We start from the raw sequence: 23,884 nt of genomic DNA, 5'->3' as shown, positions 1-23,884 counted from the left end.
AAAATTTCCAAGTATTAAAAAAATACTTTGTTTATGTATTTTTTTTAATGGTAGGCATTATTGTGGAATTTAGAGTCTACTGGATACATTTAAAAAATAACCATTTTTCAGAAATTACCACTATTTTTAGTATGACAGAATTAAATCCTTTGCAACAATTATGTTAAAGAAATTCAATTGTCAACTAGAAAATTATGCAAAGGAGTACATAGATTTTAACAACTATTTGTACTCGAACAAAAAAATTTGAATATTACTGCTGTCAGTCATAGCAAAACTACAGATTACATCCTTATTCTTTGATTCATTTCCTTATTCTTTTTTGGGCAAAGCTATATGTCTTTCATATGTGAACCTTCAACATCCCCACACACATATCCTGGTTTCTTAATTGCCCTGTACAATTACCTTCTCCCTTGCCCCAGTTAGAAAACATAAAGAAAATTAACTTTACTATAATTTTGATTCAGGAACACTAATAGATGGTAAGGATTTGCAAAAACTAATTTGTATAGATATATTTTGAGACATGATTTATAATGTTTGTGCATTATAATTAACTCTAATTTTAAGTTAAGCTAATTTTCCATTTTATTACAGACCTTATTCAGGTCTAAAAAAATTAACCCCTTATCTATTTTTAAGAAAACATAGCTTTAGCCATTACATATTTTATCAGAGATTATTGCATGATTTTAGACATTTTTACTGTCATAAGGCTTGTAAGTGTCTAAATTCTCCAGATTTCCATACTTTTAGGAAGCATATAAAACAAAAATTCGTGAACTTAAGTGTTTTGGAAGTCAGTTTTGAAAATTTTCTATTATACAATGGACCTTTTGAAGAAATAGCCAGCCCACGGAGTCATGGGACTCTTACCAAGAAGTCAAAATAAATTACTCTTGGAAAGGTGACCTATAAACATTTTTTTTCCTTAAGAACTAAGTATTTCTAAACATTTTGAATTTATTTTTTAAATGTTCTAATTTTGTAGCTCTGAAAAGCAATTTTATTAGATTTTTAAGAAAGGTACAACCATACTTTATATTTTATATAGCAGCAGACATTTAGTAAGTTAGCATTAGAAGACTGAGCAACACCAAAATAAACTCACCCAGCCTGGGCAATGTGCAGTGTGTGTGTTTCTGTTCAAAACAACCTAGTAAAAAAGGAATTCCATAGCACAGTGATTTTCATCTTTACTATTATGAAAATTGTTCAGCAACCCTTTTAAAAATAAAACATATATGTTAAAAAAGAGGGTCTTAACTGTTAAAGAAGGAATTTGCCCCATAAAATATCCACTACATTTCACATTTTAACACAGAAAGTTTTTATTTTGGGAATTTAATAGATACGTCTAGACACTATCTACCCATCACTGTAAATATGAATTTTTAAGATTCCTACAAGTGAAATGAATGAGTGTTTTATTGTTTCATTTATGTATTATTCCTCTGAAAAAGACATATAAGATATAAAATAGAAGAAAGAATTTATGTGTATTGATGTTAGTTAATGTAATCCCTTTTGCTCTGTAACCATTTGTATTTTAAAAGGATCAGAAGGGAATTCCAAATATCTGTATTTTGAGAAATTTCTAAGTGATTGCATCATCTCTGGAAGTGAAAATATGTTTCAATGTTCAGCAAGTAGAATTTTCTTTGGGCAAAGTATGTGTGGGAATCCATTATTGTTTAAAAAACGCAAAGTTTTTATTTACTTTATTGACTGTTAACTTTTGGCAAGTCACCTCTGTCTTTTCCAATATTAAAAAAAAAAGTGAAAATTTACTACAGCTGGTTAATGGAGGAGCTAATAATTTTGGCTAAATCAGAGAAATGGAATTTTAGTTTTTGAAAGGTAAATATTCAGTTATGTACACTGAAAAGACAGTTTAGTTGTGTGAGCTCATGAAGTCCAGTTAAAGTAATATAAATGAGATACGCAAATAAACAGTTTAGTGCTTCTTTGATTCTGATGGGTTATTCTTGGAAGTGGTTTTAATTTTTTTTACTCTGAAGTAAAAACAATTGGATCTTTTATTAAACTCAAGATTGAATTTACCCACATTAGTAAGGAGCAAATATAGTGTAAAAAGTGTATGAATATTTTTACAATATAGAGGCAAAGACAAATAGCTTTGAATGATTTCAGATATACTTTTAAGTTGGAATAACTTTTAACAACAGCATTGTCCTCTATTGGGTTGCTTAGTGGTTCTCAGATTGGAATCACTGAAATGGACAGATCTATAGTATTGTATAATTGTCCCACTGAAAACCAAAGGGAATAGATAAATTCCCAGTCTAGGTGATTAGCCTTTCTTTGTTAACCATCAAGCACTTAGAGAAAAAGTTTTGAAAGTTTTGCCCTCTGTAACTGGCACTTTGGATCCTGCATTATCTTTTGCTTTTGCAAAAAAATCGCATGGTAGTTTTATATTAGCTGATTGTAGATGTTAATTTTCATATGTGTTGGGTCAGACGAAGACAGATTACATCGTTCACATTTTCCTTTGGAGTTTTGTAACAGTCCAAAACCTCCCAAATGGTATTGTCTGCCTGTTTACTTGAGCATGCCTTTCTCACTAATATATTAGAAATACAGTCAAGCAGTGTGAGAATGTTAATCCTTACTCAAATAAAGCATTCTAGTGATACTTTTAAAAATCATATATTAAAAGAATATTACAGATTTTTTTAACAGTAGAAACTCATTAGAAAGGGGAAAAAAATGTTGAAACGTTACTCACAATTTAAATGTAAACTTAGTTCTCAGGTTCCTGTCATTAAGACCAAAAGGAAGATATTTTGGGTTATCTTGTTATTAATGGAGAAAAGGGACATATACGAAATTATCTGGAGAAAGAGTTCTGTTTTGGCCGTGGCACAAAATTATGTTATAGGAAAAAAACTGTAGCATTTAGTGACATTTTCAATTATAGTTGTACAAAAGGTAAGATATTCTTCAAATGATTTTTCCTGTTACAGTAAATGCTGTGACTTTATTCTGACTCAGCTAAAACACTGAGTACTAGAAGAACCTTGATTTCTGATGATTTAATTTAATGCAGGAATAAGACTTCCAGCTCCTAAAGAATAGATAATTACCATATATTACAGTATCATTGTCTCCACTGAATTTTTCGCAATGTCACAACAGTGTAAATTCAGAGCAAATTTCTTAGACTACCTGATAGGTCTACAGTAATGTTGCTGAAGACAGATTTGCAGTAATGGTTTAAGGATGGGATCCAGATGAATAAAGTGTTTTAAATGTATGAGGTTCTTCAGCTAAGAAGATTCTTATATTTTGAAGAGGTTTTTCCATGAAAGTCAAATGAAGTAAAATAACTTCCCATGCATCAGTAGAATTCATTTTCCTCTTTAGTGACTATAACAGAACCACAGGTAAGATAACAGAACAGTTTTTTAAATGTTCAGTCATCAATGACTTTACTAAGCTTCAAACCTTCCATTGAGATAATTTTTGATATAAGTGCAAATTAAAACATTTTTAAAAATTTAAACAAAATACTTTTGCCTCTAAGATTGGCAAAGATTTTTGGAAATGGGCACTCTCATAATAAGTTGGTGAGAGTCTAAATCTGCAACTTTTTTGGAGGGCAGTTTGACATTATTTATCAAAATGTAAAAGTCATCTAGCAGTTCCACATCTAGGAATTTATCCTACAGAGAGATATTTCCACAAGTGTGCAAAGATAAATGGAAATTTCATTACAATATTCATAATAGAGAAAAATTAGAAATAACCTTATTTAACCAGTGGTTTATTGACAGACCTTCATGGTCCTTTTGGAATTAAAGATACTTTATTTTAAAAAGAAAAGCAATAGTTTAAAAAGCGAGGAGTGGAAATGTAAAGTGGTCTAGTCACTGTGGAAAATAGTCTGGCATTTCCTCAAAAAGTTAAACACAGGATTATCATATGATCCAGAAATTCCACTTCTAGGTACATACCCAAAAGAATTGAAAGGAGGGACTCAAATAGATACTTGTACAACTATGTTCATAACAGCGTTATACACAATAGCCAAAAGGTGGAAACAACCCAAGTGTCCATTGATGGATGAGCGGATAAACAAAATGTGGTGTATCCATGCAATGGAATATTATTCAGCCTTAACAAGGAGTGAAGTACTGGTGTATGCTACAACATGGATGAACCGTGAGGGCATTATCTCTAACTGGAAATGGATAGTGGTGATGGTTGCACAACTTTGTAAATGTACTTAATGTCACTGAATTGTTCACTTAAAAATGGTTAAAATGGTAAATTTTGTCATGTATATTTTACCATATTTAAAAAACGGTTAAAATGGTTAATGTTATGTTATGTATTTTTTGACCACGGTAATTGATTTGCATGAAGTAGTGCTATGTGTATTGACTTGGAAAGATGTCAGAAGTATTTTCAGGGGAAAAAAGTGTATGTGTGTATTGAGGTGGGAGATTGGAGGGTAGATACATTCCTATTTTTTTTTAAATTCTCTGTTTATACACGGAAAGGTGTTGAGAGGATATATACCTATTTGTTTATAGTGTTGATCTGTGAGGAGCGGGACAAGGAAAGGGACTTCATATACTTTTGTATTGTTTGAAATTTTTATAAAATTTCTTTTTTTTAAATAGCTTTATTGAGATACGCACATACCATCCAATTCACTCACTTAAAGAGTACAATTCAGTGACTTTAGTATTTTCAGTGAGTTGTGTGTCCATCACCACAATCAATTTTTATCCCAAAGAACATTTTCATTACCCCAAAGAGAAATTCTGCACTCTTTAGCCATAACCACCCAATCCTCAGCCCAGCCCTAGACAACTACTAATCTTTCTGTCTTTTTGGATTTGTCTGTTTTGGATATTTCATATAAATGAAATCATATGTCTTTTTGTATCTGGTTTTTGTTACTTAGCATAATGTTTTTAAGGTTCATTCATGTTGAAGTATCAGTACTTCATTCCTTTTCATGGCTGAATGATATTCCATTGCATGGATACATCACATTTTATCTTATTCACATGTTAATAGACATTTGGGTTGTTTCTACTTTTTGGCTATTACAAACAATGCTACTCTGAACATTCATGTATAAGTCTTTGTGTGAACATAAGTTTAAATTTCTCTCGTGTGTATACCTAGGAGTAGGATTGCTAGGTGATTTGGGAACTCTATGTTTAATTATTTGAGGAACTGCCAATTTTCCAAAGTAGCAGCACCATTTTATGTTCCCACCAGTAATGTATGGAGTGTTCCAATTTCTGAATATTTTCACCAACACTTGTTATTGTATCTTTTTTATTACAGCCATCCTGGTGGGTGTGGTTTTGATTTGCATTTCCAGGGTGGCTAATGATGTTTAACATCTTTTCATGTGCTTATTGGCCATTTATATATTTTCTTTTGAAAACTGTATTCAGATCCTTTGCCTATTTTTAAATTGAGTTATCTTTTATTGAGTTGTAATAATTCTTTATATATTTTAGACGCAAGTCATAACTAAACCACCGTTTAAGGTCACAAAGACACATGACATGCCTATGTTGTCTTGTGGCCCTTACATTTAGGTCTTTAATCCCTTGTGAGTTAATTTTTTTCATATGGTATGAGGTATGAGTACCACTTCTTTTGGATGTGGTTATCCAGTGTCCCAAGAGCATTTGTTGAATATAAAAAGCATTTCTTGCTTTTATAATTTTAAAAGTGAAAGTGAAAGACTGCAATGGTAACTGCTAGAATGGCAAAGGAAAGGTGTTCTTGGTAGCAGGAGACTTCAGGCTGTAAAGTAAGCAAGCATCATCAAGGAAAAGATTAAATGTGAAAAGGGAGGCAATATCTGCTAGAATAAGGCCAATGGAGTTAGAAAGGGTAGATTAGAACACATACATACTGTGTTTCCCCGAAAATAAGACCTAGCCGGACCATCAGCTCTAATGTGTCTTTCGGAGCAAAAATTAATATAAGACCCAGTGTTATATTATACCCGGTCTTATAGTAAAATAAGACCGCATCTTATTAATTTTTGCTCCAAAAGATGCATTAGAGCTGATGGTCCGCCTAGGTCTTATTTTCGGGGAAACACAGTAGCAGATCCAGCCCCTGTAAGGCTGAAGAACAGTGCCTCTACCAAAGTACAAGAGAAAAAGGTATGGAGGGACGCTTAAATATTGGTAGTAGCAGGGAAGGAAGTTGAAGATACCAGAAGAAGAAGACAGGTTCTCTGTGGGTGTTAGGTGCCAGGATGGAATAGGAACAGTTATCAAGATGTATTTAGTTTGAAACTTTATTAGAATACTTGCCAATCTTTTGTTGCAATATCTATAAAAATCAAGTCAGTAATTGGTTGCTTATTTCAAAAATCTATCAAATTGTTGCCAGGCAGAAAGGATAGGTACACTGACATACTAGATTGCTTCTACCAGGAACTCAATCACGTTGGGAGAAATAAGTTCCTAGTATATTTGTCAGCTACATCCTTTATAACAATAACATTCTTGGATCCTTCTTATTTCCGCTACACTGAGCTACAACCATCACCATTATCTAATTCCAAAACATTTTTATCACTCCAAACACATCCTGTACCCATTAAGGGTCTTTCCCTCTTCCCCCCAACCCCCTGGCAACTGCTAATCTACTTCATGTATCTATCAATTACCTATTCTGGACATTTCATATAAGTGGAATCATAATATGTGGCCTTTTGTATCTGGCTTATCTTAACATGTTTACAAGGTTCATCCATGCTGTGCGTGTATTAGTACACCATTTCTTTTCATGGCACAGCAATCCATAATCTGGATATATCACATTTTTTGTTTCGATTGACAGATAGTTGATTGATATCAATTGATGGACACTTGTATTATTTTCACTTTTAGGTCATTAATAATGCTGCTATGACCGTTTGTGTACAAGTTTTTGTATGAATATGTTTTAATTTCTCTTGGGTATACACATAGGACTGGAGTTGCTGGGTCACATGGTAACTCTGTTTAACAACTTGAGGAACTACCAAACTGTTTTCCAAAGTGGCTGCATCATTTTACATTTCTACCAGCAGTGTATGAGGGTTCCACTTTCTTCACATCTTCCCCAACATCTGTCATTGACCATCTTTTTTATTATAGCCATCCTTCTGGGTGTGTATGGGTACCATTTAAAAACTTATTTATGCAAGTAATACATGAATTTTTTTTCTTATAAAGTAGTAGCATTATCTAAATCAGACTAAAAACCCTATGACCTCCACCCCAATCAATTCCTGTACCTAACCGAGAAGGAACAATTGTTTTCAGTTTGGTATGTATTTTTTCAGAATTTAGAAAAAATCTCAATGTAGATAGCCCTATATAGCCTTCTTACATTAATCCTACTATTTTCATAAAAGCTCTATAAAAAATGAAATTAGATTTTTCCTTTCCAACCTCTAACTTAAAAATATAACATCTTATTTTTTTATAACATCTTTTTAAATTACAGCATTCACTAGTAAAAAAAAATCATACCAAACAAGCAGATCAACCAAATACCTATAATAAAGGCGTACTGTCCCATATATGATGGCTTTTTAAATGATACTTATGGGTCTTCATGTATTGGAACATTATCAGTAAAACTAATATTTTCTTCTTGTTCTTAGTGCTTGGCTCTCTGGCTACGAAAACCCTGTGGTGTCTCGAATTAATATGAGAATACAAGATCTAACAGGACTAGATGTTTCTACAGCAGAGGAATTACAGGTGAGTAATCACATTATCTTTAAATTATATGCTTTCACATTATCCTTAAGTTATCTTTACACTTCTTCACAAGATGCTTCAGATGAGATTTCCTGACACTGTCTAGGCAGCACTCAATTTGCATGATAGTTTGGGACTGTAAAAGTGAATAATTAAGCTGAAACCTGCAAAGTGATCTTCATAAGCAGTGGGAAAATTATGATTGTTCGGTGACCTTTAAAGCCTGTCAAAACATTAAAAATTTTCTGTCAAGTATAAATTTATAGGGAAATGAAAAATACGTAACACTAAATATTAAGTACACTGTAATTTTTTTTGTCATTCCTAGCCCGGTCAGGTACCAGGGTAATTTTTTTGTTTAAATAATTTATTTTTTTCTCTTTTCTATTGAGATATAATTCACATACCATAAAATCTACCCTGGTTTTGTTATATTCACATGGTTTTGCAGCCATCAGTACTATCTAATTCCAGGACATTTTCATCACTCCAAAAAGAAACCCCATATACTTTAAGTACAGGCACACCTCACAAATATTGTGGGTTCAGTTCCAAACCATAGCAATAAAGCGAATATCACAATAAAGTGAGTCACACTAATTTTTTGGTTTCCCAGCATATATAAAACATCATGTTTTCAAGGTATATAAAAGTTATGTTTACACTATACTACAGTCTGTTAAGTGTGCAATAGCATTATATCTAAAAAAAAAAAGTACATTCCTTAATTTATACTGTATTGCTAAAAAAAGCTAACCCATTTGATTCTAGCAAGTCGTAATCTTTTTGCTGTTGGAAGGTCTTGCCTCGATGTTGATGGCTGCTGGTGGTTACTGAAGGTTGGGGTGGCTGTAGCAATTTCTTAAAATAAGACAACAGTGAAGTTTGCCGCATCAGTAGACTCTTCATTTCACGAACGATTTCTCTGGAGCATGTGATGCTGTTTGATAACATTTTAGCCACAGTAGAAATTCTCCCAAAATTCTAGTCAGTCTTCTGAAACTGCCACTGCTTTATCAACTAAGTTTATATAGTATTCTAAATCCTTTGTTGTCGTTTCAATAATCTTCACAGCATCTTCACCAGGAGTAAATTCCATCTCAAACACCAGTTTCCTGAGATTACAGTGTCTCATTGTCATGAGATTGCAGCAATTCAGTCACATCTTTAGGCTCCACTTCTAATTCTAGTTCTCTTGCTATTTCCTCCACATCTGCAGTTACTTCCTCCACTGAAGTATCAAATCCCTCAGAGTAATCTGTGAGGGTTGGAATCTTCTTCCAAACTGCTGTTAATGTTGCTATTTTGACCTCTTCTCGTGAATCATGAATGTTCTTAATGGCATCCTGAATGGGGAATCCTTTCCAGAAGATTTTCAATTTACTTTGCCCAGATCCATCAGAAGAATCGTTATCTATGGCAGCTATAGTCTTACAAAATGTATTTCTTAAATAACACTTGAAAGTAAAAAATTACTTCTTGGTCCATGGGCTTCAGAATGGGTGTTGTGTTAGCAGGCATGAAAATAACATTAATCTCATTGTACATCTCTGTCAGAGCTCTTGGGTGACCAGGTGCATTGTTAATGAGCAGTCATATTTTGAATGGAACCTTTTTTTTTCTCAGCAGTTCTCAACAGTGAGCTTAAAATATTCAGTAAACCATGTTGTAAACAGATGTGCTGTCATCAGGCTTTGTTGTTCTATTTAGAGAGCACAGGCAGAGCAGATTTAGCATAATTCTTGAGGGCCCTAGGATTTTCAGATGGTAAATGAGCATTGGCTTCAACTTAAAGTCACCAGCTGCATTAGCCCCTAACAAGAGAGTCAGCCTGTCCTTTGAAACTTTGAAGCCAGGCATTCACTTCTCTCTGTGGAAGTCCTAGATGGCATCTTCTTCCAGTGTACGGCTGTGTCATCTACATTGAAAATCTGTTGTTTGGTGTTGCCACCCACCCGCATTAATCATTTTAGCTAGATCTTCTGGATAACTTGCTGCAGCTTCTACATTGACGTGTGCTGCTTCACTTTACGCTTTTATGCTATGGAGACAGTTTCTTAAACCTCATGAACCAACCTCTGCTAGCTTCAAACCTTTCTTCTGCTTATTCACCTCTCTCAGCCTTCATGGGATTAAAGAGAGTTAGGGCCTTGCTCTGGATTAGGCTTTGGCTTAGGGGAATGTTATGGCTGGTTTGATCTTCTATCCAGACCACTGAAACTTTCTCCATATCAGCAATGGGGCTAATGTGTCTTCTTATTATTTGTGGCTTCAGTGGAGTAGCACTTTTAATTTCCTCCAAGAATTTTTCATTTGCATTCACAACTTGACTGGCACAAGAGGCCTAGCTTTCGGCTTCTTGGCTTTCGACATGCCTTCCTCACTAAGTGTAATCATTCCTAGCTTTTGATTTAGAGTGAGAGGATGTGTGACTCTTCCTTCCACTTGAACACTTAGAGGCCATTGTAGGGTTATTAATTGCCCTAATTTCAATACTGTTGTGTCTCAAGGAATTGGGAGCCCTGAGGAAAGGGAAAGAGGGAACAGCTGGTTGGTGGAACAATCAGAATACACACAACATTTATGGGTGTGGTTCATGGTGCCCCAAAGTAATTATAATAGTAACACAAAGATCACTGATCACAGATCACCATAACAAATATAATAATAATGAAAAAGTTTAATATATTGTGAGAATTACCAAAATGTGACACAGAGACACAAAGTGAGCGAATGCTGTTAGAAAAATGGTGCAGATAGACTTGGGTTCGATGCAGGGTTGCCACAAACCTTCTAGTGTAAAAAGCATAGTAAAGTGAAGTACAATAAAATGAGGTAAGTCTATTGTCACACTCCATTCTGCTTCCCTAGTGCCCCTGGCAACCACAAGTCTAGTTTCTGTATAAATTTACCTAGTCTAGACTTTCATATATATGGAATAATACAATATGTGGCCTATCGTATCTGGCTTATTTCACTTAACATCATGTTTTCAAGGTACTTCCATGTTTTAGTGCATATCAGCACTTTATTCCTTTTTATGGCTGAATAATATTCTGTTGTTTGGATATACCACATTTTATCTATTTATTAGTTGGACATTTGGGTTGTTTCTACTTTTTGGCTATTATGTCTAATACTTTTATGAACATTTGGATACAAACAGACATTTAAAATTCTCACTAGTATACCTGCATATTGAATTGCTGGGTCATTTGAGGAACCGAAAAACTGTTTTCCAAAATGGCTGCACCATTTTCCAGTCCCATTGGCCATGTATGAGGTTTCCAGTTTCTTCACATTCTTGCCAACACTTGCTCTTGTCCAGTGTTTTAAATTATAGCCATTCTAATAGGTTTGAAGTACTATCTCATTATGGTTTACATTTGCGTTTCCCTGATGTCTAATGATGTTGAGCATCTTTCCATGTGCTTATTGGCCATTTATATATCTTATTTGAAAAAAATTTCTATTCACATCCTTTGCTCATTTTTAAATTGGATTGTTTATTTATTGTTGAGTTGTAAGTGTTCTTTCTATGTTCTGGATATTAGACCCTTGTCATATATGTGGTTTGCAAATATTTTTCTTTGTTCTGTGGGTTGTCTTTCACTTTCTTGATGGTATTGTTTGGCACAAAGTTTTAATTTTGATGAAATCTGATGTCTTTTTGTTGTTTGTACTTTAGGTGTCTGAGAAACCATTGCCTAATCAGAGGTCACAGTGATTTACACCTGTGATTTTTATTTATAACTTTTATGGTTTTATCTCTTGCATTCAGGTCTTTGATCCATTTTTAAGTCAGTTTTTGTATATAATATGAGGTAGAAGTCCACCTGCATTCTTTTCATGTAGATACCCTGTTGTCCCAGCATCATTTGTTGAAAAGACTGTTTTTCCCTGTAGAATTTTCCTGGCAATTGTCTTGGTAATTTAAAACATTAGAAATGCTGAGAACTGAAGTGTTTTATTTCTTTGTAAACACTTATCAAGAACAGTTTAAACATTACTTTCCTTCTTCTCATTGTGAAACTTATGGTACAGAGTGGGCATCTTTCCTCCGCCTTTGCAAATTGTCATATTTCTACATTTGGATCAGCTTTCAACATTTTATCCTTTGTGCTTTCAATGTGATTAAATATATCTGAGGGACCTTTTATTGTGAAGATTTTTTCCAGCATCACTTCCTCCAGGACATCTTCATCCTTTTCATCACAATCACTTTCCTTATGTTAATAAATTTGCCTTCACCAAATTTCTCTGGCTGCATAGCTAGAGTTTTTTAAGCAGCAAAAATGGAAGCAATCCCCTGTAGCTATTTCTTTTATATCTCCATTTAAGTTGGATTTCAATTTCACTTAAAGCACTGTCACTTTCTATTTCTCTGCTGTACTTTATCTTTGTCGGTCAATTCCCTCTTCCAATGATGTTTTTGTAAAATATCACATGCGTTTTTCAGTGGGAGATAAGGAGGTAACACAACTACATGCTTTGCTGTCTGTACATGAACTCAGTAATCAATATGCAGTAACTAATCACTGAGAGACTTAAAATCACTTGAAAGAAGTGATGTGATTGGTCGTTGATTATGCCGTGCAGCTGTTATTTGCATAGTAATTTGTGGACTAAAGAGGTAGCAGCAACATTTATACTTTATATAGTTACTCACAAATAATATACCATGCTAACTGAAATTTCAACTGTGTTGTTGAGGTCTGGTGTTCATGGTTAGCTAAACCATAGTATCTGAGATTTGCACACTTTGTAACTGTGCAAAGCAGGACTGCCTATATTTAAATCGACTTAATTGTCATTTAGTCCATGGTAATCTACAACTTCCTTGGTAGTCATCTGAAACTTTTTGATGTTTCATTTTCTTCCCTAATCTGCATTTATTCTCACCTGCCTAACCTTCCCAGGCTCTTTCAGGCTACTTAATATATTTCTACTTAATAGCAGATTTTAATTCTAAAATATCCAGAGTAATAGTAATTTACATAGGATTTAGACTTTGCTTAGGCAACACTCTTCTATGTTCTCATTTCGTTTCATTAGCAATGCTCTTTAAATTACATTCTCCTTTCATCTTGTCAGCATTTTATTATATTGGGATGGAAAGAGGGAGTTAAGGAAGGTGTCATTTTCCTTATTTTACAGATAAGAAAACTGAGATTGTATTTCAAGTTAACATATTATTGTAACTGAGAAAGCTGGAAGTTGAACTCAGACCAAATATTTTTCTTACTTCCTTTTGCTGCATCACACTGGGACATTGTCATAACCAACTAAAGCTGTTAGAGCCTTCCAGCAGGAATAATTAAGTTGGTGTTAATGTCTCCCCTTTTTTACCTCACTAGGGAAAAAATATGTGGGAAAGGGGATTTTATTAAAGTATACTGGGAGTTTGCCAGCATTTGGGACTTTGGAAAACATATCTTGATTTAAATTCCAAAGGAAAGTATTTAGTGAAAATTAATAATAGAAATCTCAAAATTCTAGTTCTAGAAAATTTTAAACCTAAAAATTTTAATTCTAAAATTCGAATGCCTATTTTAGTTTAAGTTACATACGAGAGAAAAAAATGTCCCCCAAACATGTGTTAAAGAAAAGCATATTAATAAAGTTTCTAAACTAGCAGGTAGTAGCTGTACTTAGTTTTTTGTCCTTGGTTCCTTAGGAACTCTCACTGATCTAAAATGCTTTGCATCTCATTTCTCTAGAAGTACCTAACCGTGATATATTGGAGGCCAAAATGAGGCTTACAGATTTTTTGAATAGTAATCTTGATAGTTCTTTCATTCCTGCTTTGTTTCTCTCCAGGTGGCAAATTATGGAGTTGGAGGACAGTATGAACCCCATTTTGATTTTGCACGGGTAAGTGAAAAAAGGAGAGAGAATGTAGGACTTCCACTGGAACTCAGGCATGACATGTTAATTCTGTTCTTTAGTATTAAAAATTCATAGCCTGTTGGGAATTCGTGGAAGCGTGATGGAATTCTGTAAAGCCTTTTTAGCAGTAAAAAACACACTAAAAGAATTTAGGATACTTTTAAATGCATTGCTGAGCTTGGAAGAAAGTTAAGGAAATTCCCAAAGGTGAACTGAACAAAGAAAACCTAGAGACTAAAATTAGAAAGTTAAAAGGGGACAGAAAAAGCTGAGGCTGGAGGCTTGTACCTTCAGGAATGTGGAGTGTTGAGGATTAACAGCTCAGTGAGAGGACCTCCCCGACCCCCCATAGTGCAGGCTATTGAACCTGAGACCCCTGCATAAAACCTAAGTCTCCAAAAGGATCCCACCTTCAGAGAAAGAAAGAATGGCTTTGAAAAGAATTTGCTGTGTCAGGAGCCTTAAGGAGAGATGCCTCTCACCATTCTGGCTGGGGTGTGGGATGTGTGGGGGGCTGCTTCTGGGAGTTTGAAAACGTAGACCTGCCCTCACATGAATCTCGGATTTGAATTTTTACTACCCGGGAATTGAATTTTTACTACCCAGAAATGAAAGTTGTTTGGTTTTAGTAGTGCTCCCTGGTACCTGGCAGAAACAAATTCATATCCTCCCTGAAGAAAAGCAGCCTCATTCCAGCACCTTGGGAATTTTAAAGATTAAGTTTAGCTAAATATGAACTCATTAAAAAAAATTAACTGCTTAATAAGATACCATCGGTGAGACTGAAGCAACCAACAGATTTAGACTCCTCTAGAATGTTAGATACTTGTATTATCAGTTAAAGAATATGAAATAACTATGTAATATTTTAAAAACAAAAGATAGGATAAAAATTAATCACCTCTCAAAATGATTTAACATATTTGAAAGATAAACAAATAGAAGTTCTAGGTAGAAAAAGTAATTGTTGAAATTTAAAAGTTAGTGGATAAGTTAAAACAGTTTAGAGACAGCTGAGGTGAATTAATGAATTGGCTGATAAAATCTGAACTTACAAGAACACATTTTTGAGACACAGGAAAATAACTATAAAACAGATGTAAAGAGACTGGAGAATAAATATCAAAGCAGTTTGCTGGAAAGGTGTCATTAAGCAAATAATTTTGCTTAAGATTAATAAATTTTAGACTTTTTTAAACTTCTTTAACATATTGAGCTATAAAATATGGAATTACCAAATCTTAATTTAAGATTTATCATAATTATATGAATTCTAAAGAAAGTGCCAGATATTTTAATAAACTTCTTGATCTGTTACCATTTTAAATAAGGGTATATTCTCTTGAAATAAAATACAGTCTGTATATTGTGTTATGGCCCTTGACTGGCTTAATGTCAGAATCCTTTTTTCTGTGTAGGCCAGCAAAGACTATATTATTACTCTTTTTCTTCTGTTTTCAATTATTTAAAAATGTCTGAGGGTCTTGGGTGATGTGAAAGACAACAGTTCAAGCACTGACATTAGTATAGCTAATTTGTTCTCAGCTTTTCATTTTGTGATAAGATACTGAAGAAGTTGCAAAGAAATGTACAGGCTGTTCCCATACATGCACCCTTCACTCAGCCAACCCAATGCTAACATCTTGCATAACTCATATACCATCAGAACCAGGAAATGGTGTAGGCACAAGCCACGAAGCTTCGTATGTATCTGTGTGTATGGAATTTTATTACATGTGTAGCATAGTGTAACTACCACTATAATCAAGCCTCCCTGGCAGTACGGCTCTCTGGCTGCACTCCCATCCCTAACTGCTGATGACCAGTAATCTGTTCTTCGCTATAATTGCTATTTCACAAATGTTACATAAATGTTACAGACAGTAACATTTGTGAATGTCTTTCACTCAGCATAACTCCCTTGAGGTTCATCCCAGTCTTGTAGAAAGTATCAGTAGTGTGTACTTTTTTATTGCGAGAGTAGTATTTCATGATATAAATGCATCACAGTTTTTCAGTCATTCACCCTCTGATGGACATTAAGGTAGAAATCCCGTTTTGGACTATTACAAATAAAGATGTGTATAAATTTGTGTGAAAAATACATTTTAAGGGGGGGAGAAGGGTGGTAGGTGAGGGTAAAGGGGATCAAATATATGGTGATGGAAGGAGAACTAACTCTGGGTGGTGACCACACAATGTGATATATAGATGATGTGTTACAGAATTATACACCTAAAACCTATGTAACTTTACTAACAGCTATCACCGCAATAAACTTTAATTAGAAAAAACATTTTCATTTTTATGGGATAAATGCCAAGAGACTATATTTTAATTTAGATTTAAATCTATATGAATTCTCCAGCTAGATTAAAGTGCTTACTGTCCAAAAGAAAGACAATCATAGTAGCAGTAAACATTTGAATGGATCATAATAAGTTCAAAGTAAATCTCAAGGTAGATTTTTCACCCCCAGAGAATAGACTTCATGAATGTAGCTAAGAGGTTCTCGTATTGTTTTTTGGAAGCTAAAACTATAGATGTTAATTTTTAAAAAATAATCTCTGGATAGTTGCTATTAATTCTCATTATTTCGGCTAATAAGTCTGGGTTTTTTTCTTCCAGTGGTCTTATCAAAAGTATTCCGTGTATAGGCTGAATCAGTTGAATGCCTATTGCATATAGTGCACTGGGCATTATAAAGGAATTTTTTTGGGTTGTTTTGGGCATATTTTTCAGCATATTACCAATGTTACATTCCCACTGGAGAATTTGCATTACTGAATTTTACACCACTGATTTAGTTGTCCTTTATTCACAGAAAGACGAGCCAGATGCTTTCAAAGAGCTGGGGACAGGAAATAGAATTGCTACATGGCTGTTTTACGTAAGTTATAGCTCAAATTTTTATTTTAAGTTGGGATTTGATCACATGACTCAATTATTTTCATGTGTTCAGATGTTTACTCTTATTTAACGTCCTAGTTTAAATTTTTTACAACTTAGAATTTTAATTTTTTCTCAGTTGTAACTTTTTCAGATTGTAATATTATAGCCTGAAGAAAGTTAAAATTAGTGATAGTCACACTACCTGGAGATAGTAATTGTGGATATTTTGGGGTATGGACTGTTTGGTCATCTGTAATATGTGCGTATAAGCATCTCCATGTTTATGTGAATTTATATCTATATACACACAAATACTTTCGAATTTTTATTGATATATCTCACATTAGAAAAGTGTACAGATCATTAAATATATAACAATGCATTTTCACAAAGTGAGCACATCTGGTATAATCAGCACCCAGATCAAGAAGGAGTGTGTTACAGCACCCGACAAGCCCCCTCGAGTTAAAAACAGACATCTGTTGTATCTCACTCTCTACCAAAATGTCTCTTTCCACTCAGTCTATTTCCTTTCTTCCTCACTCCCTGCAACCTTCCCTGTCTGTTACCCTATTTTCTCCATTCCTGTTTCTCCTTCCCTATAGCCAACCTGTCTCTCTTTCCTTCGCTATTTTCATCCCTCTCACAACTCCTCATTTTGTTTCTAAAAAGATCTAAGATAGTGTTGGGAAAAAAAAAAGATTTAATGTACCATAAAAAAATGAATTAGGGTTTAAAAAGGATTTAAGATGTGTAAGATAAACATAAAAAGAACAAGTTATCAGAGTGGGGAAACGAGGAGAGAAGTGGATACATTATACAAAATTTATGCTGTGAAGTCTTGTGTACGTTCTCGAGATGAAGTCTCCATAGATTTTACCAATTTATATCCCACCTTTAAGTGTGATATGTTAAATTTTTTGATCTGGACATCTTATCAGATTGGCAGTTATTGTGCTTTTAATTTGCATTTCTCTGATTAGAGAGGTTGAGTAAATTTTGAAATGTTTGAGAGCTGTTAAACATTTGTTTTTGTTTGTATTTGTTTCTTTTCGTATTGCTTTACTTTTATGAACAATGATGCTTTATTATTTGGTCCAATATCCATAAATATTAGATTATTTGATTCCCCCATTCCCCAACTCCGAGTCAAGCTGTTGTTTCTCAGTCTAGTTGTGGAGCATGCAGTTCCCTGGGCCATGCAGGTATTATGAGCCTTGTGCTCCCCCCAGCTGAGTCAGTGGGTCACCGGCCCGCTGCTCAAGGCAGCTCTCGCCAGCTGCCGGCCACTGGCCACTCACGGTAGCCCAGCTCCAGGTCGAGCCGTGGTTCACAATCTTAGCTGTAGAGGGCGCAGCTCACAGGCCCATGTGGGAACGAACCAGCTCCAACCACCTGAGCCACCAGGCCACCTCAGATTATTTGATTATTATGCCCCCCTGTAATCGCATAGCACTTTGATTGGATTAGCATTCATTCATTTCCCCCGTTATTTAAATACTATTTCTAGGTGGGCCACATAGCACAACTTTTTACTTTCTCCAAAGTTAGTTTCTTCATTGCTGAAGAGTTGTTAGCCCTTTGTTATTGATTATACATTTTTTCATGGTAAAATACCCTTCTTTATTTCACTTAATTAATGCTTTTTACTTTGATTTAGACTGTCTGATATTAAGACCAAACTCTGTTTCCTTTGGTACACCATGTGCCTGGCAAATCTTACCTTTCTGTTTCCATTGTGCATAAGTCACTTGTTTTACCTGTGACTTGGGTATAGCATACGAGTATACTTGCGCTCTGCTTTGTGATACAATCTTAGTCTGTCTAGATATTCTGTCTAGATAGTCTATTTGTGTTGCTTTTGAAAAAGATCTTCACTATATGATCTGTTTCTTTTGCCTTGTTTTATATACTTGTGATTCTTTAGTTAATTTTGAAGGTTTGTGTTTTTATTGTAGGTTGCCTTTAAGACTATAATTTTATATAATCCTTTAATCTTCTACTTTTCATTAAACGTGTATTGATTCTCTACCATGAAAACTGACAAAACTGATTTTAAATTTTTTCTCTTGGTGTTTTATTTCTGTTTTGCTCAAATTCATTTGAGCACCTAATTCATGAGATAAACTGTTCTAGACACTAAAGATCAGCAGTGAACAAAACATGAAAATTCCTGCCACCATGGAGATTACATTCTAGTGTAATAAAATGTATATATTTATACCCCTATATTACTTGATGTATCTGTTTTAAATCATCTTTTTTACCTCTGGCTATAAATGAAGTGCCTTTTCCAAATTATATACCCCTCTCTCCTCCTAACTTTATCATTCCTTTGCCATAATATTTATTCATTCATTTAGTTAGTTTTACTTAAGTATGTAAATCTAAACATTTCGTTTGTTTTGTAAGAATTGAGGAGAATGCACTATGTAAGTAGAAGCCCAGATGGTCTCATAATGTAGTATTCAGTGTCATAGTGTCCTCACACTGGCATGTTTAACTTGATTCTACCAGCAGTTTTGATGATACTCTCTCATTTCTTATAGATGAGTGATGTGTCAGCCGGAGGAGCCACTGTTTTTCCTGAAGTAGGAGCTAGTGTTTGGCCTAAAAAGGTAAACTTGGTTTGTTTGTTTCTCTAATTTTAGGGGTATTTTTTTACCTGAGGAAGAGGTGTACTGTTATTTCACGGTCCAATTAATAAATTACATCTTTAAAGATAGTATACTTAAGGACTATATTATCTCTAGGTAAGACTTTGGATATTTTTATGGTACAATTTACCATGAGTACCTAGAGGTAATGAACAACCAGGGGGATTGATTACATTGTAAGGTATAAAAATATTGTACGTCTGAAACTGATATAACCAATATAATACTGTATACCAACTCTACTGAAATAACACATTTTTAAGCAATAAAAGTTTTCATTTCTAAAATGGGCTCCATATGAGGTTTGCCTTCCATGTTGCTATTACAAGATTTGTTAGCTTTGTTTTGGCAAGTAACTTTGTGGTGTTAACGTTTTCATGTGATCACCAAAATTTTGTAAAGGATACAATCATATTTTCAGAATTATATAGAGGCAGATATAATGCTCCCATAGAGGAGTACTTTCAAAGGAGCAGAGCAAAATTTAATTCCTGCAAAGAGTGATACCCTGATATTGTACTTGGGGATAATTTTGTATTCTCCACAGGGAACTGCTGTTTTCTGGTATAATCTGTTTGCCAGTGGAGAAGGCGATTATAGTACACGGCATGCAGCCTGTCCGGTGCTAGTTGGAAACAAATGGGGTAAATATTTCCTATGTTCTCTGAATAGAATTTGTTATTTTTGACTCACATTTAGAAATTATTATAATCTACGTCTTAAAAGAAATCGAAAGCAAAACTCCCAAATAATTTGCTATGACTTTAACATTGAATGGGATTCAACCAAGCAAGTTTCTGATCTTAATATAAATTTTCTTTAACAGATCAGAATTTCCACTGGTTATTCGAAGAAACATTAATTGACTCAGAGTTGAATAAGACTATCTTCCCTGCAAGGGGTTCACAATTGTCTCTGATTGAGACATACTAATGGCTAAATTACAGTGTGGTACCTACTAATATACAAAGATATAAACAGAAGATGGTGACGCCTTACATTTGGGGCAGCTTCTTCAAAGCTCAATTTTAAAATGTGATCTTGAAGATAGAGCAGTAGTTTTCCAGGCATTATAGGGACCAGGTCTGGGACTAGGCGAGGTGAGAGAGGCACTCAGCTGTCAGGGTCATACAAGTGTGGGATTTGCCACATAAAATAAAAGAAATAGAAACAGGTGAAAATATTTTATCTATTATTTAACCCCATATATCCATTTTAATATATGTCACTAGCCACATTTCAAGTGCCCAGTAGCCACTTGTGTCTAGTGGCTGTCGTACAGGACATTGTAAGATTGAGGAGTGATACCTGATCATGAGGATTTAAAAAACCTTCCCTGATGATTATAATGTTTGAGAACCACTGGACGAGAATGAAGAGAGGCTAGAGGAGGAGAGGTCAGTTTAGAAGGATGTTTTCCATGGTCTAAGTGCACAATGATGAAAGCCTGGACCAAGGCAGCAGCAAAAGGGATGGAGAGCAAAGAATAGATTCAAGAGATGTAAAGAAAATTGACAGAGTTTGATGAGTAAACAATTGGATACAGGAGTTAAGGAAGGTAAAAAGTAGTTAGGGATTATTATGGGTCCTAGCTCAGATATCTTTACATGTTGACGCCATTGATTTGGTTCTACGATATAGGAGAAGAATAGAAAATTCCTTTTTGGTTACATTAAAAAACAGTATCTTGGAACCAAGGAACCTTAATCAGCACACACTAGTGAGTGATCATAGAGTTGCTCCTTCGGAGTGAAGACCGTGTGTTCATTTTGAAAATGTCTTTGTATTAGAGGTCGTATTTTGTAAACAGGTAAAAACAATGTTCTGTTCTATCTGTACCTACACTGTAATTCCATTTGTGTTTCATTTCAAGCCTTATATTCAACATTAAAAGCTTTAGGAATGCACATAGACTTTCAGATGTGTGTGTAATATAATGTTTAGTGAAGTTTTTAAAAGAGTGCCTAAGTAGCATCTGCCTTTATCTAATTTTGGGCTTGAACTTCTAGCCCATGTAGAAACATTGTTACAGACTTAGCTCTTATAAGTTAATTAAATACTAGTTAGATAGTGGGGAAAATTAATGTATATATTTTTTTCTCACAGTATCCAATAAATGGCTGCATGAACGTGGACAAGAATTTCGAAGACCCTGCACCTTGTCAGAATTGGAATGACAAATAGGCTTCTGTTCCTCTCCTGTTGTGCTCGAATGTGTCTGATCCACACATTTCCCAATCTTAACTTTCAAGAGTTTACAGTTGACTAACAATAACACTCCATGATCGATTCAGTTATGAACCTCATCCCACGTTTCATCTGTGGACAATTACTAACTTTGTGGGTTTTGTTCTTCTAAAGTAACACGAATCACCACATTGTACATATAAAACCTTAAAGTTCAGTTGGTATCACAGAGGACAGAGCAAGGCAGAGTTAAAAATGAGGAATTTTACATTTGTTGTATTTTAAAGAACTTTTTGGTTAGATAAGAAATATATGTTAACTCTGATTATTTCACTACATCTCATTTGGTGGGTGGCAGGCTAGAACGGACCTTGTGATTAAGAAAAGATGCCTTATAGTACGTACCTAGGTATTCTGTTTATCTAGTCTTCTTATTTTCTACATGGATCTGCCAAAAGACTAGGAATAAACTCTGATCTGGTTTCCATACCGTGTTTGCCCCTACATACACCCTCTAAGTTGATTATTTTCCTCCCAAGTCCTTTTTAAAGAAAGTACCCTGTATTTTTACCAATCCCCTTTTCTGTCACAGCTCCTTTGTGGTGAATTAAATCTGAGGTAAAATACTTTGATTTAAAAAAAATTTTTTTAACAAAGTCCTACATAACACTGGGCCTTCTTGACTAAAATGATCGTCACTTAGTCTGTTTGTACTTTTTCTTAAATGACTGATGATTTTGTCCATAAAATTTGCGGTTTTTCTTAGTGCTGATACCTTGCCTCTTATTCCTGCTACATCGGGGTGGTGATACTGGCATTCTGATTAAATAAATACCGTGCCTTAGGAGACTGGAAATATAGAAATGTACAAGTCCTTTCAATGATGAGGTAATTGTGTGTTTTTTTTAAAGGAAGGAATCTTTTTCTTAAAAAGCCAAAATGTTTGTTTTTTCAATTCTGAAATGTATTGTGACAATGACCTATTTATGATCTTAAATCTTTTTTTAAAAATGTTTCTGTGTTCTGTGTGGTATTTTTCACATTTGAATGTGAATGCATGCAATAGCAATAACAGGTTATTTGTATTTGTTATTTCTTTAGAATACAGGACTTAGATTTATCCTTAGTTTTCATTCACTTAAGGTCTCATGTTATAGAAGAAAAAATTAGGTTCTCTGAACTTTTAGCTATTGAATCAAAATATTAATGTTGCCTTCAAAGGGAGCTCTACAACTTTACTATGGCTGTGGGGTTATTACAATAACTTTCTCTTATTAAAAAATATGGTATGGCAGTACAAGCCTAGTGAAGTGTGTCAATGACCCATTAGACTTACTTTTTACGATTATTTTAGTGAATCTTAGTTGATACAGGGCTCTTTATCCTTTGTGCAGTATTTAAATATTTAAGGAAGACTTTGATTAATTCTCTGGGAAAGAAGGTATTACTTTTACCAATTTTTAAAATAAATCAACTATTAAGTTCCTTTTCCCACTGCCCTTCGTTCCACCATAACTATTTAGTAAGAAATATTGAGAGTTAAGTTCAGTACTTTACTCAAATTTCGTCACCATAGATGATTTTTTTTGTAAAGCCTTTTTTTTCAGAGGGAAGCAACATTAATTCAAAAGTATAGAAATAAAATGGGGGTTCAAAGGATAGAAACTAACCTTTATTGCAATATATGTTTTAGCAAGTAGAATAAAAATAGTATATTTCAGAGGAAATGGCCTATTCCATAACCTTACAAATTTCTTATTATAACAACCCCAAGCCCCATATAGGATTGGTAAACTCTTTTCAGTGTTAGATCTTACAGAACCCTCCCAGGTTTCATAATTACCAACTATTTTGCTTTTCAAATGAAAAGGAGGAAAAAATTCTGGTGTAAAGCTTTGGGCCCTGTGGTCCTTGCAATCTTTTCTTTTTTTTAACAACTTTATTGGGGAACAGTGTGTACTTCCGAGACTTTTCCCAGTCAAGTTGTTGTCCTTTCAATTTTAGTTGTAGAGGGTGCAGCTCAGCGCCAGGTCCAGTCGGGAGATGGGAGCTGAGTTGCAGTTCCCCCACGTTAGGAGCAGGGCGCTCCAGTCACCTGAGCCACCCGGCTGGTGCAAAGTCCAGGTTTAGATTGGGATGGGTCATCCCTCATCCCCTGCCCCCTTTGTTTCTCAATCGAGTTGTGTAGAACACAACTCTCGCAGGCTGAGACAGCCGCTCACGCTGGCCACTCTGGCCACCGGCCACTCATGGCAGCACACCGCCGCTCTCACCGGCTGCCGGCCACTACACACGGGCCACTGGCCACTCATAGCAGCACACAGTAGCCCAGGGCAGCACACTGCAGCTCATGGCAGCGCAGCTCCAGGGAGAGCTGTTGTTCACGATCTTAACTGTATAGGGTGCAGCTCACTAACCTATGTGGGAATTCAACCGGTGGCCTTCGGCATGAGGAACAGGATGCTCCAACCACCTGAGCCACTGGGCCAG

At 34.8% G+C, this 23,884-nt stretch overlaps 1 protein-coding gene across 4 annotated transcripts in view; it reads left to right on the top strand.

The window, feature by feature from the left end:
- The window catches only part of P4HA1 (prolyl 4-hydroxylase subunit alpha 1), a 76,723-nt gene extending 54,316 nt beyond the window's left edge, over positions 1-22,407 (top strand). For all 4 annotated transcript variants that reach the window (XM_019745966.3, XM_019745965.3, XM_019745961.3 and 1 more), the window contains 6 exons: positions 7,670-7,769; positions 13,590-13,643; positions 16,483-16,548; positions 19,100-19,168; positions 19,755-19,851; positions 21,314-22,407. In XM_019745966.3, coding sequence (XP_019601525.1) covers positions 7,670-7,769; positions 13,590-13,643; positions 16,483-16,548; positions 19,100-19,168; positions 19,755-19,851; positions 21,314-21,384 — 457 coding nt within the window. In that variant the 3' untranslated portion in view covers positions 21,385-22,407. The remainder of the gene's footprint in view (positions 1-7,669; positions 7,770-13,589; positions 13,644-16,482; positions 16,549-19,099; positions 19,169-19,754; positions 19,852-21,313) is intronic.
- The last annotated feature ends 1,477 nt before the right edge of the window (positions 22,408-23,884 follow it).

Source organism: Rhinolophus sinicus, chromosome 15 (genome assembly GCF_057876585.1).
Source record: "Rhinolophus sinicus isolate RSI-liver-muscle chromosome 15, RSI-T2T, whole genome shotgun sequence".
Classification (NCBI taxonomy): Eukaryota; Metazoa; Chordata; class Mammalia; order Chiroptera; family Rhinolophidae; genus Rhinolophus; species Rhinolophus sinicus.
The sequence above is the reverse complement of the archived record's forward strand: the minus strand, read 5'-3'. Positions and strand labels throughout refer to the sequence as shown.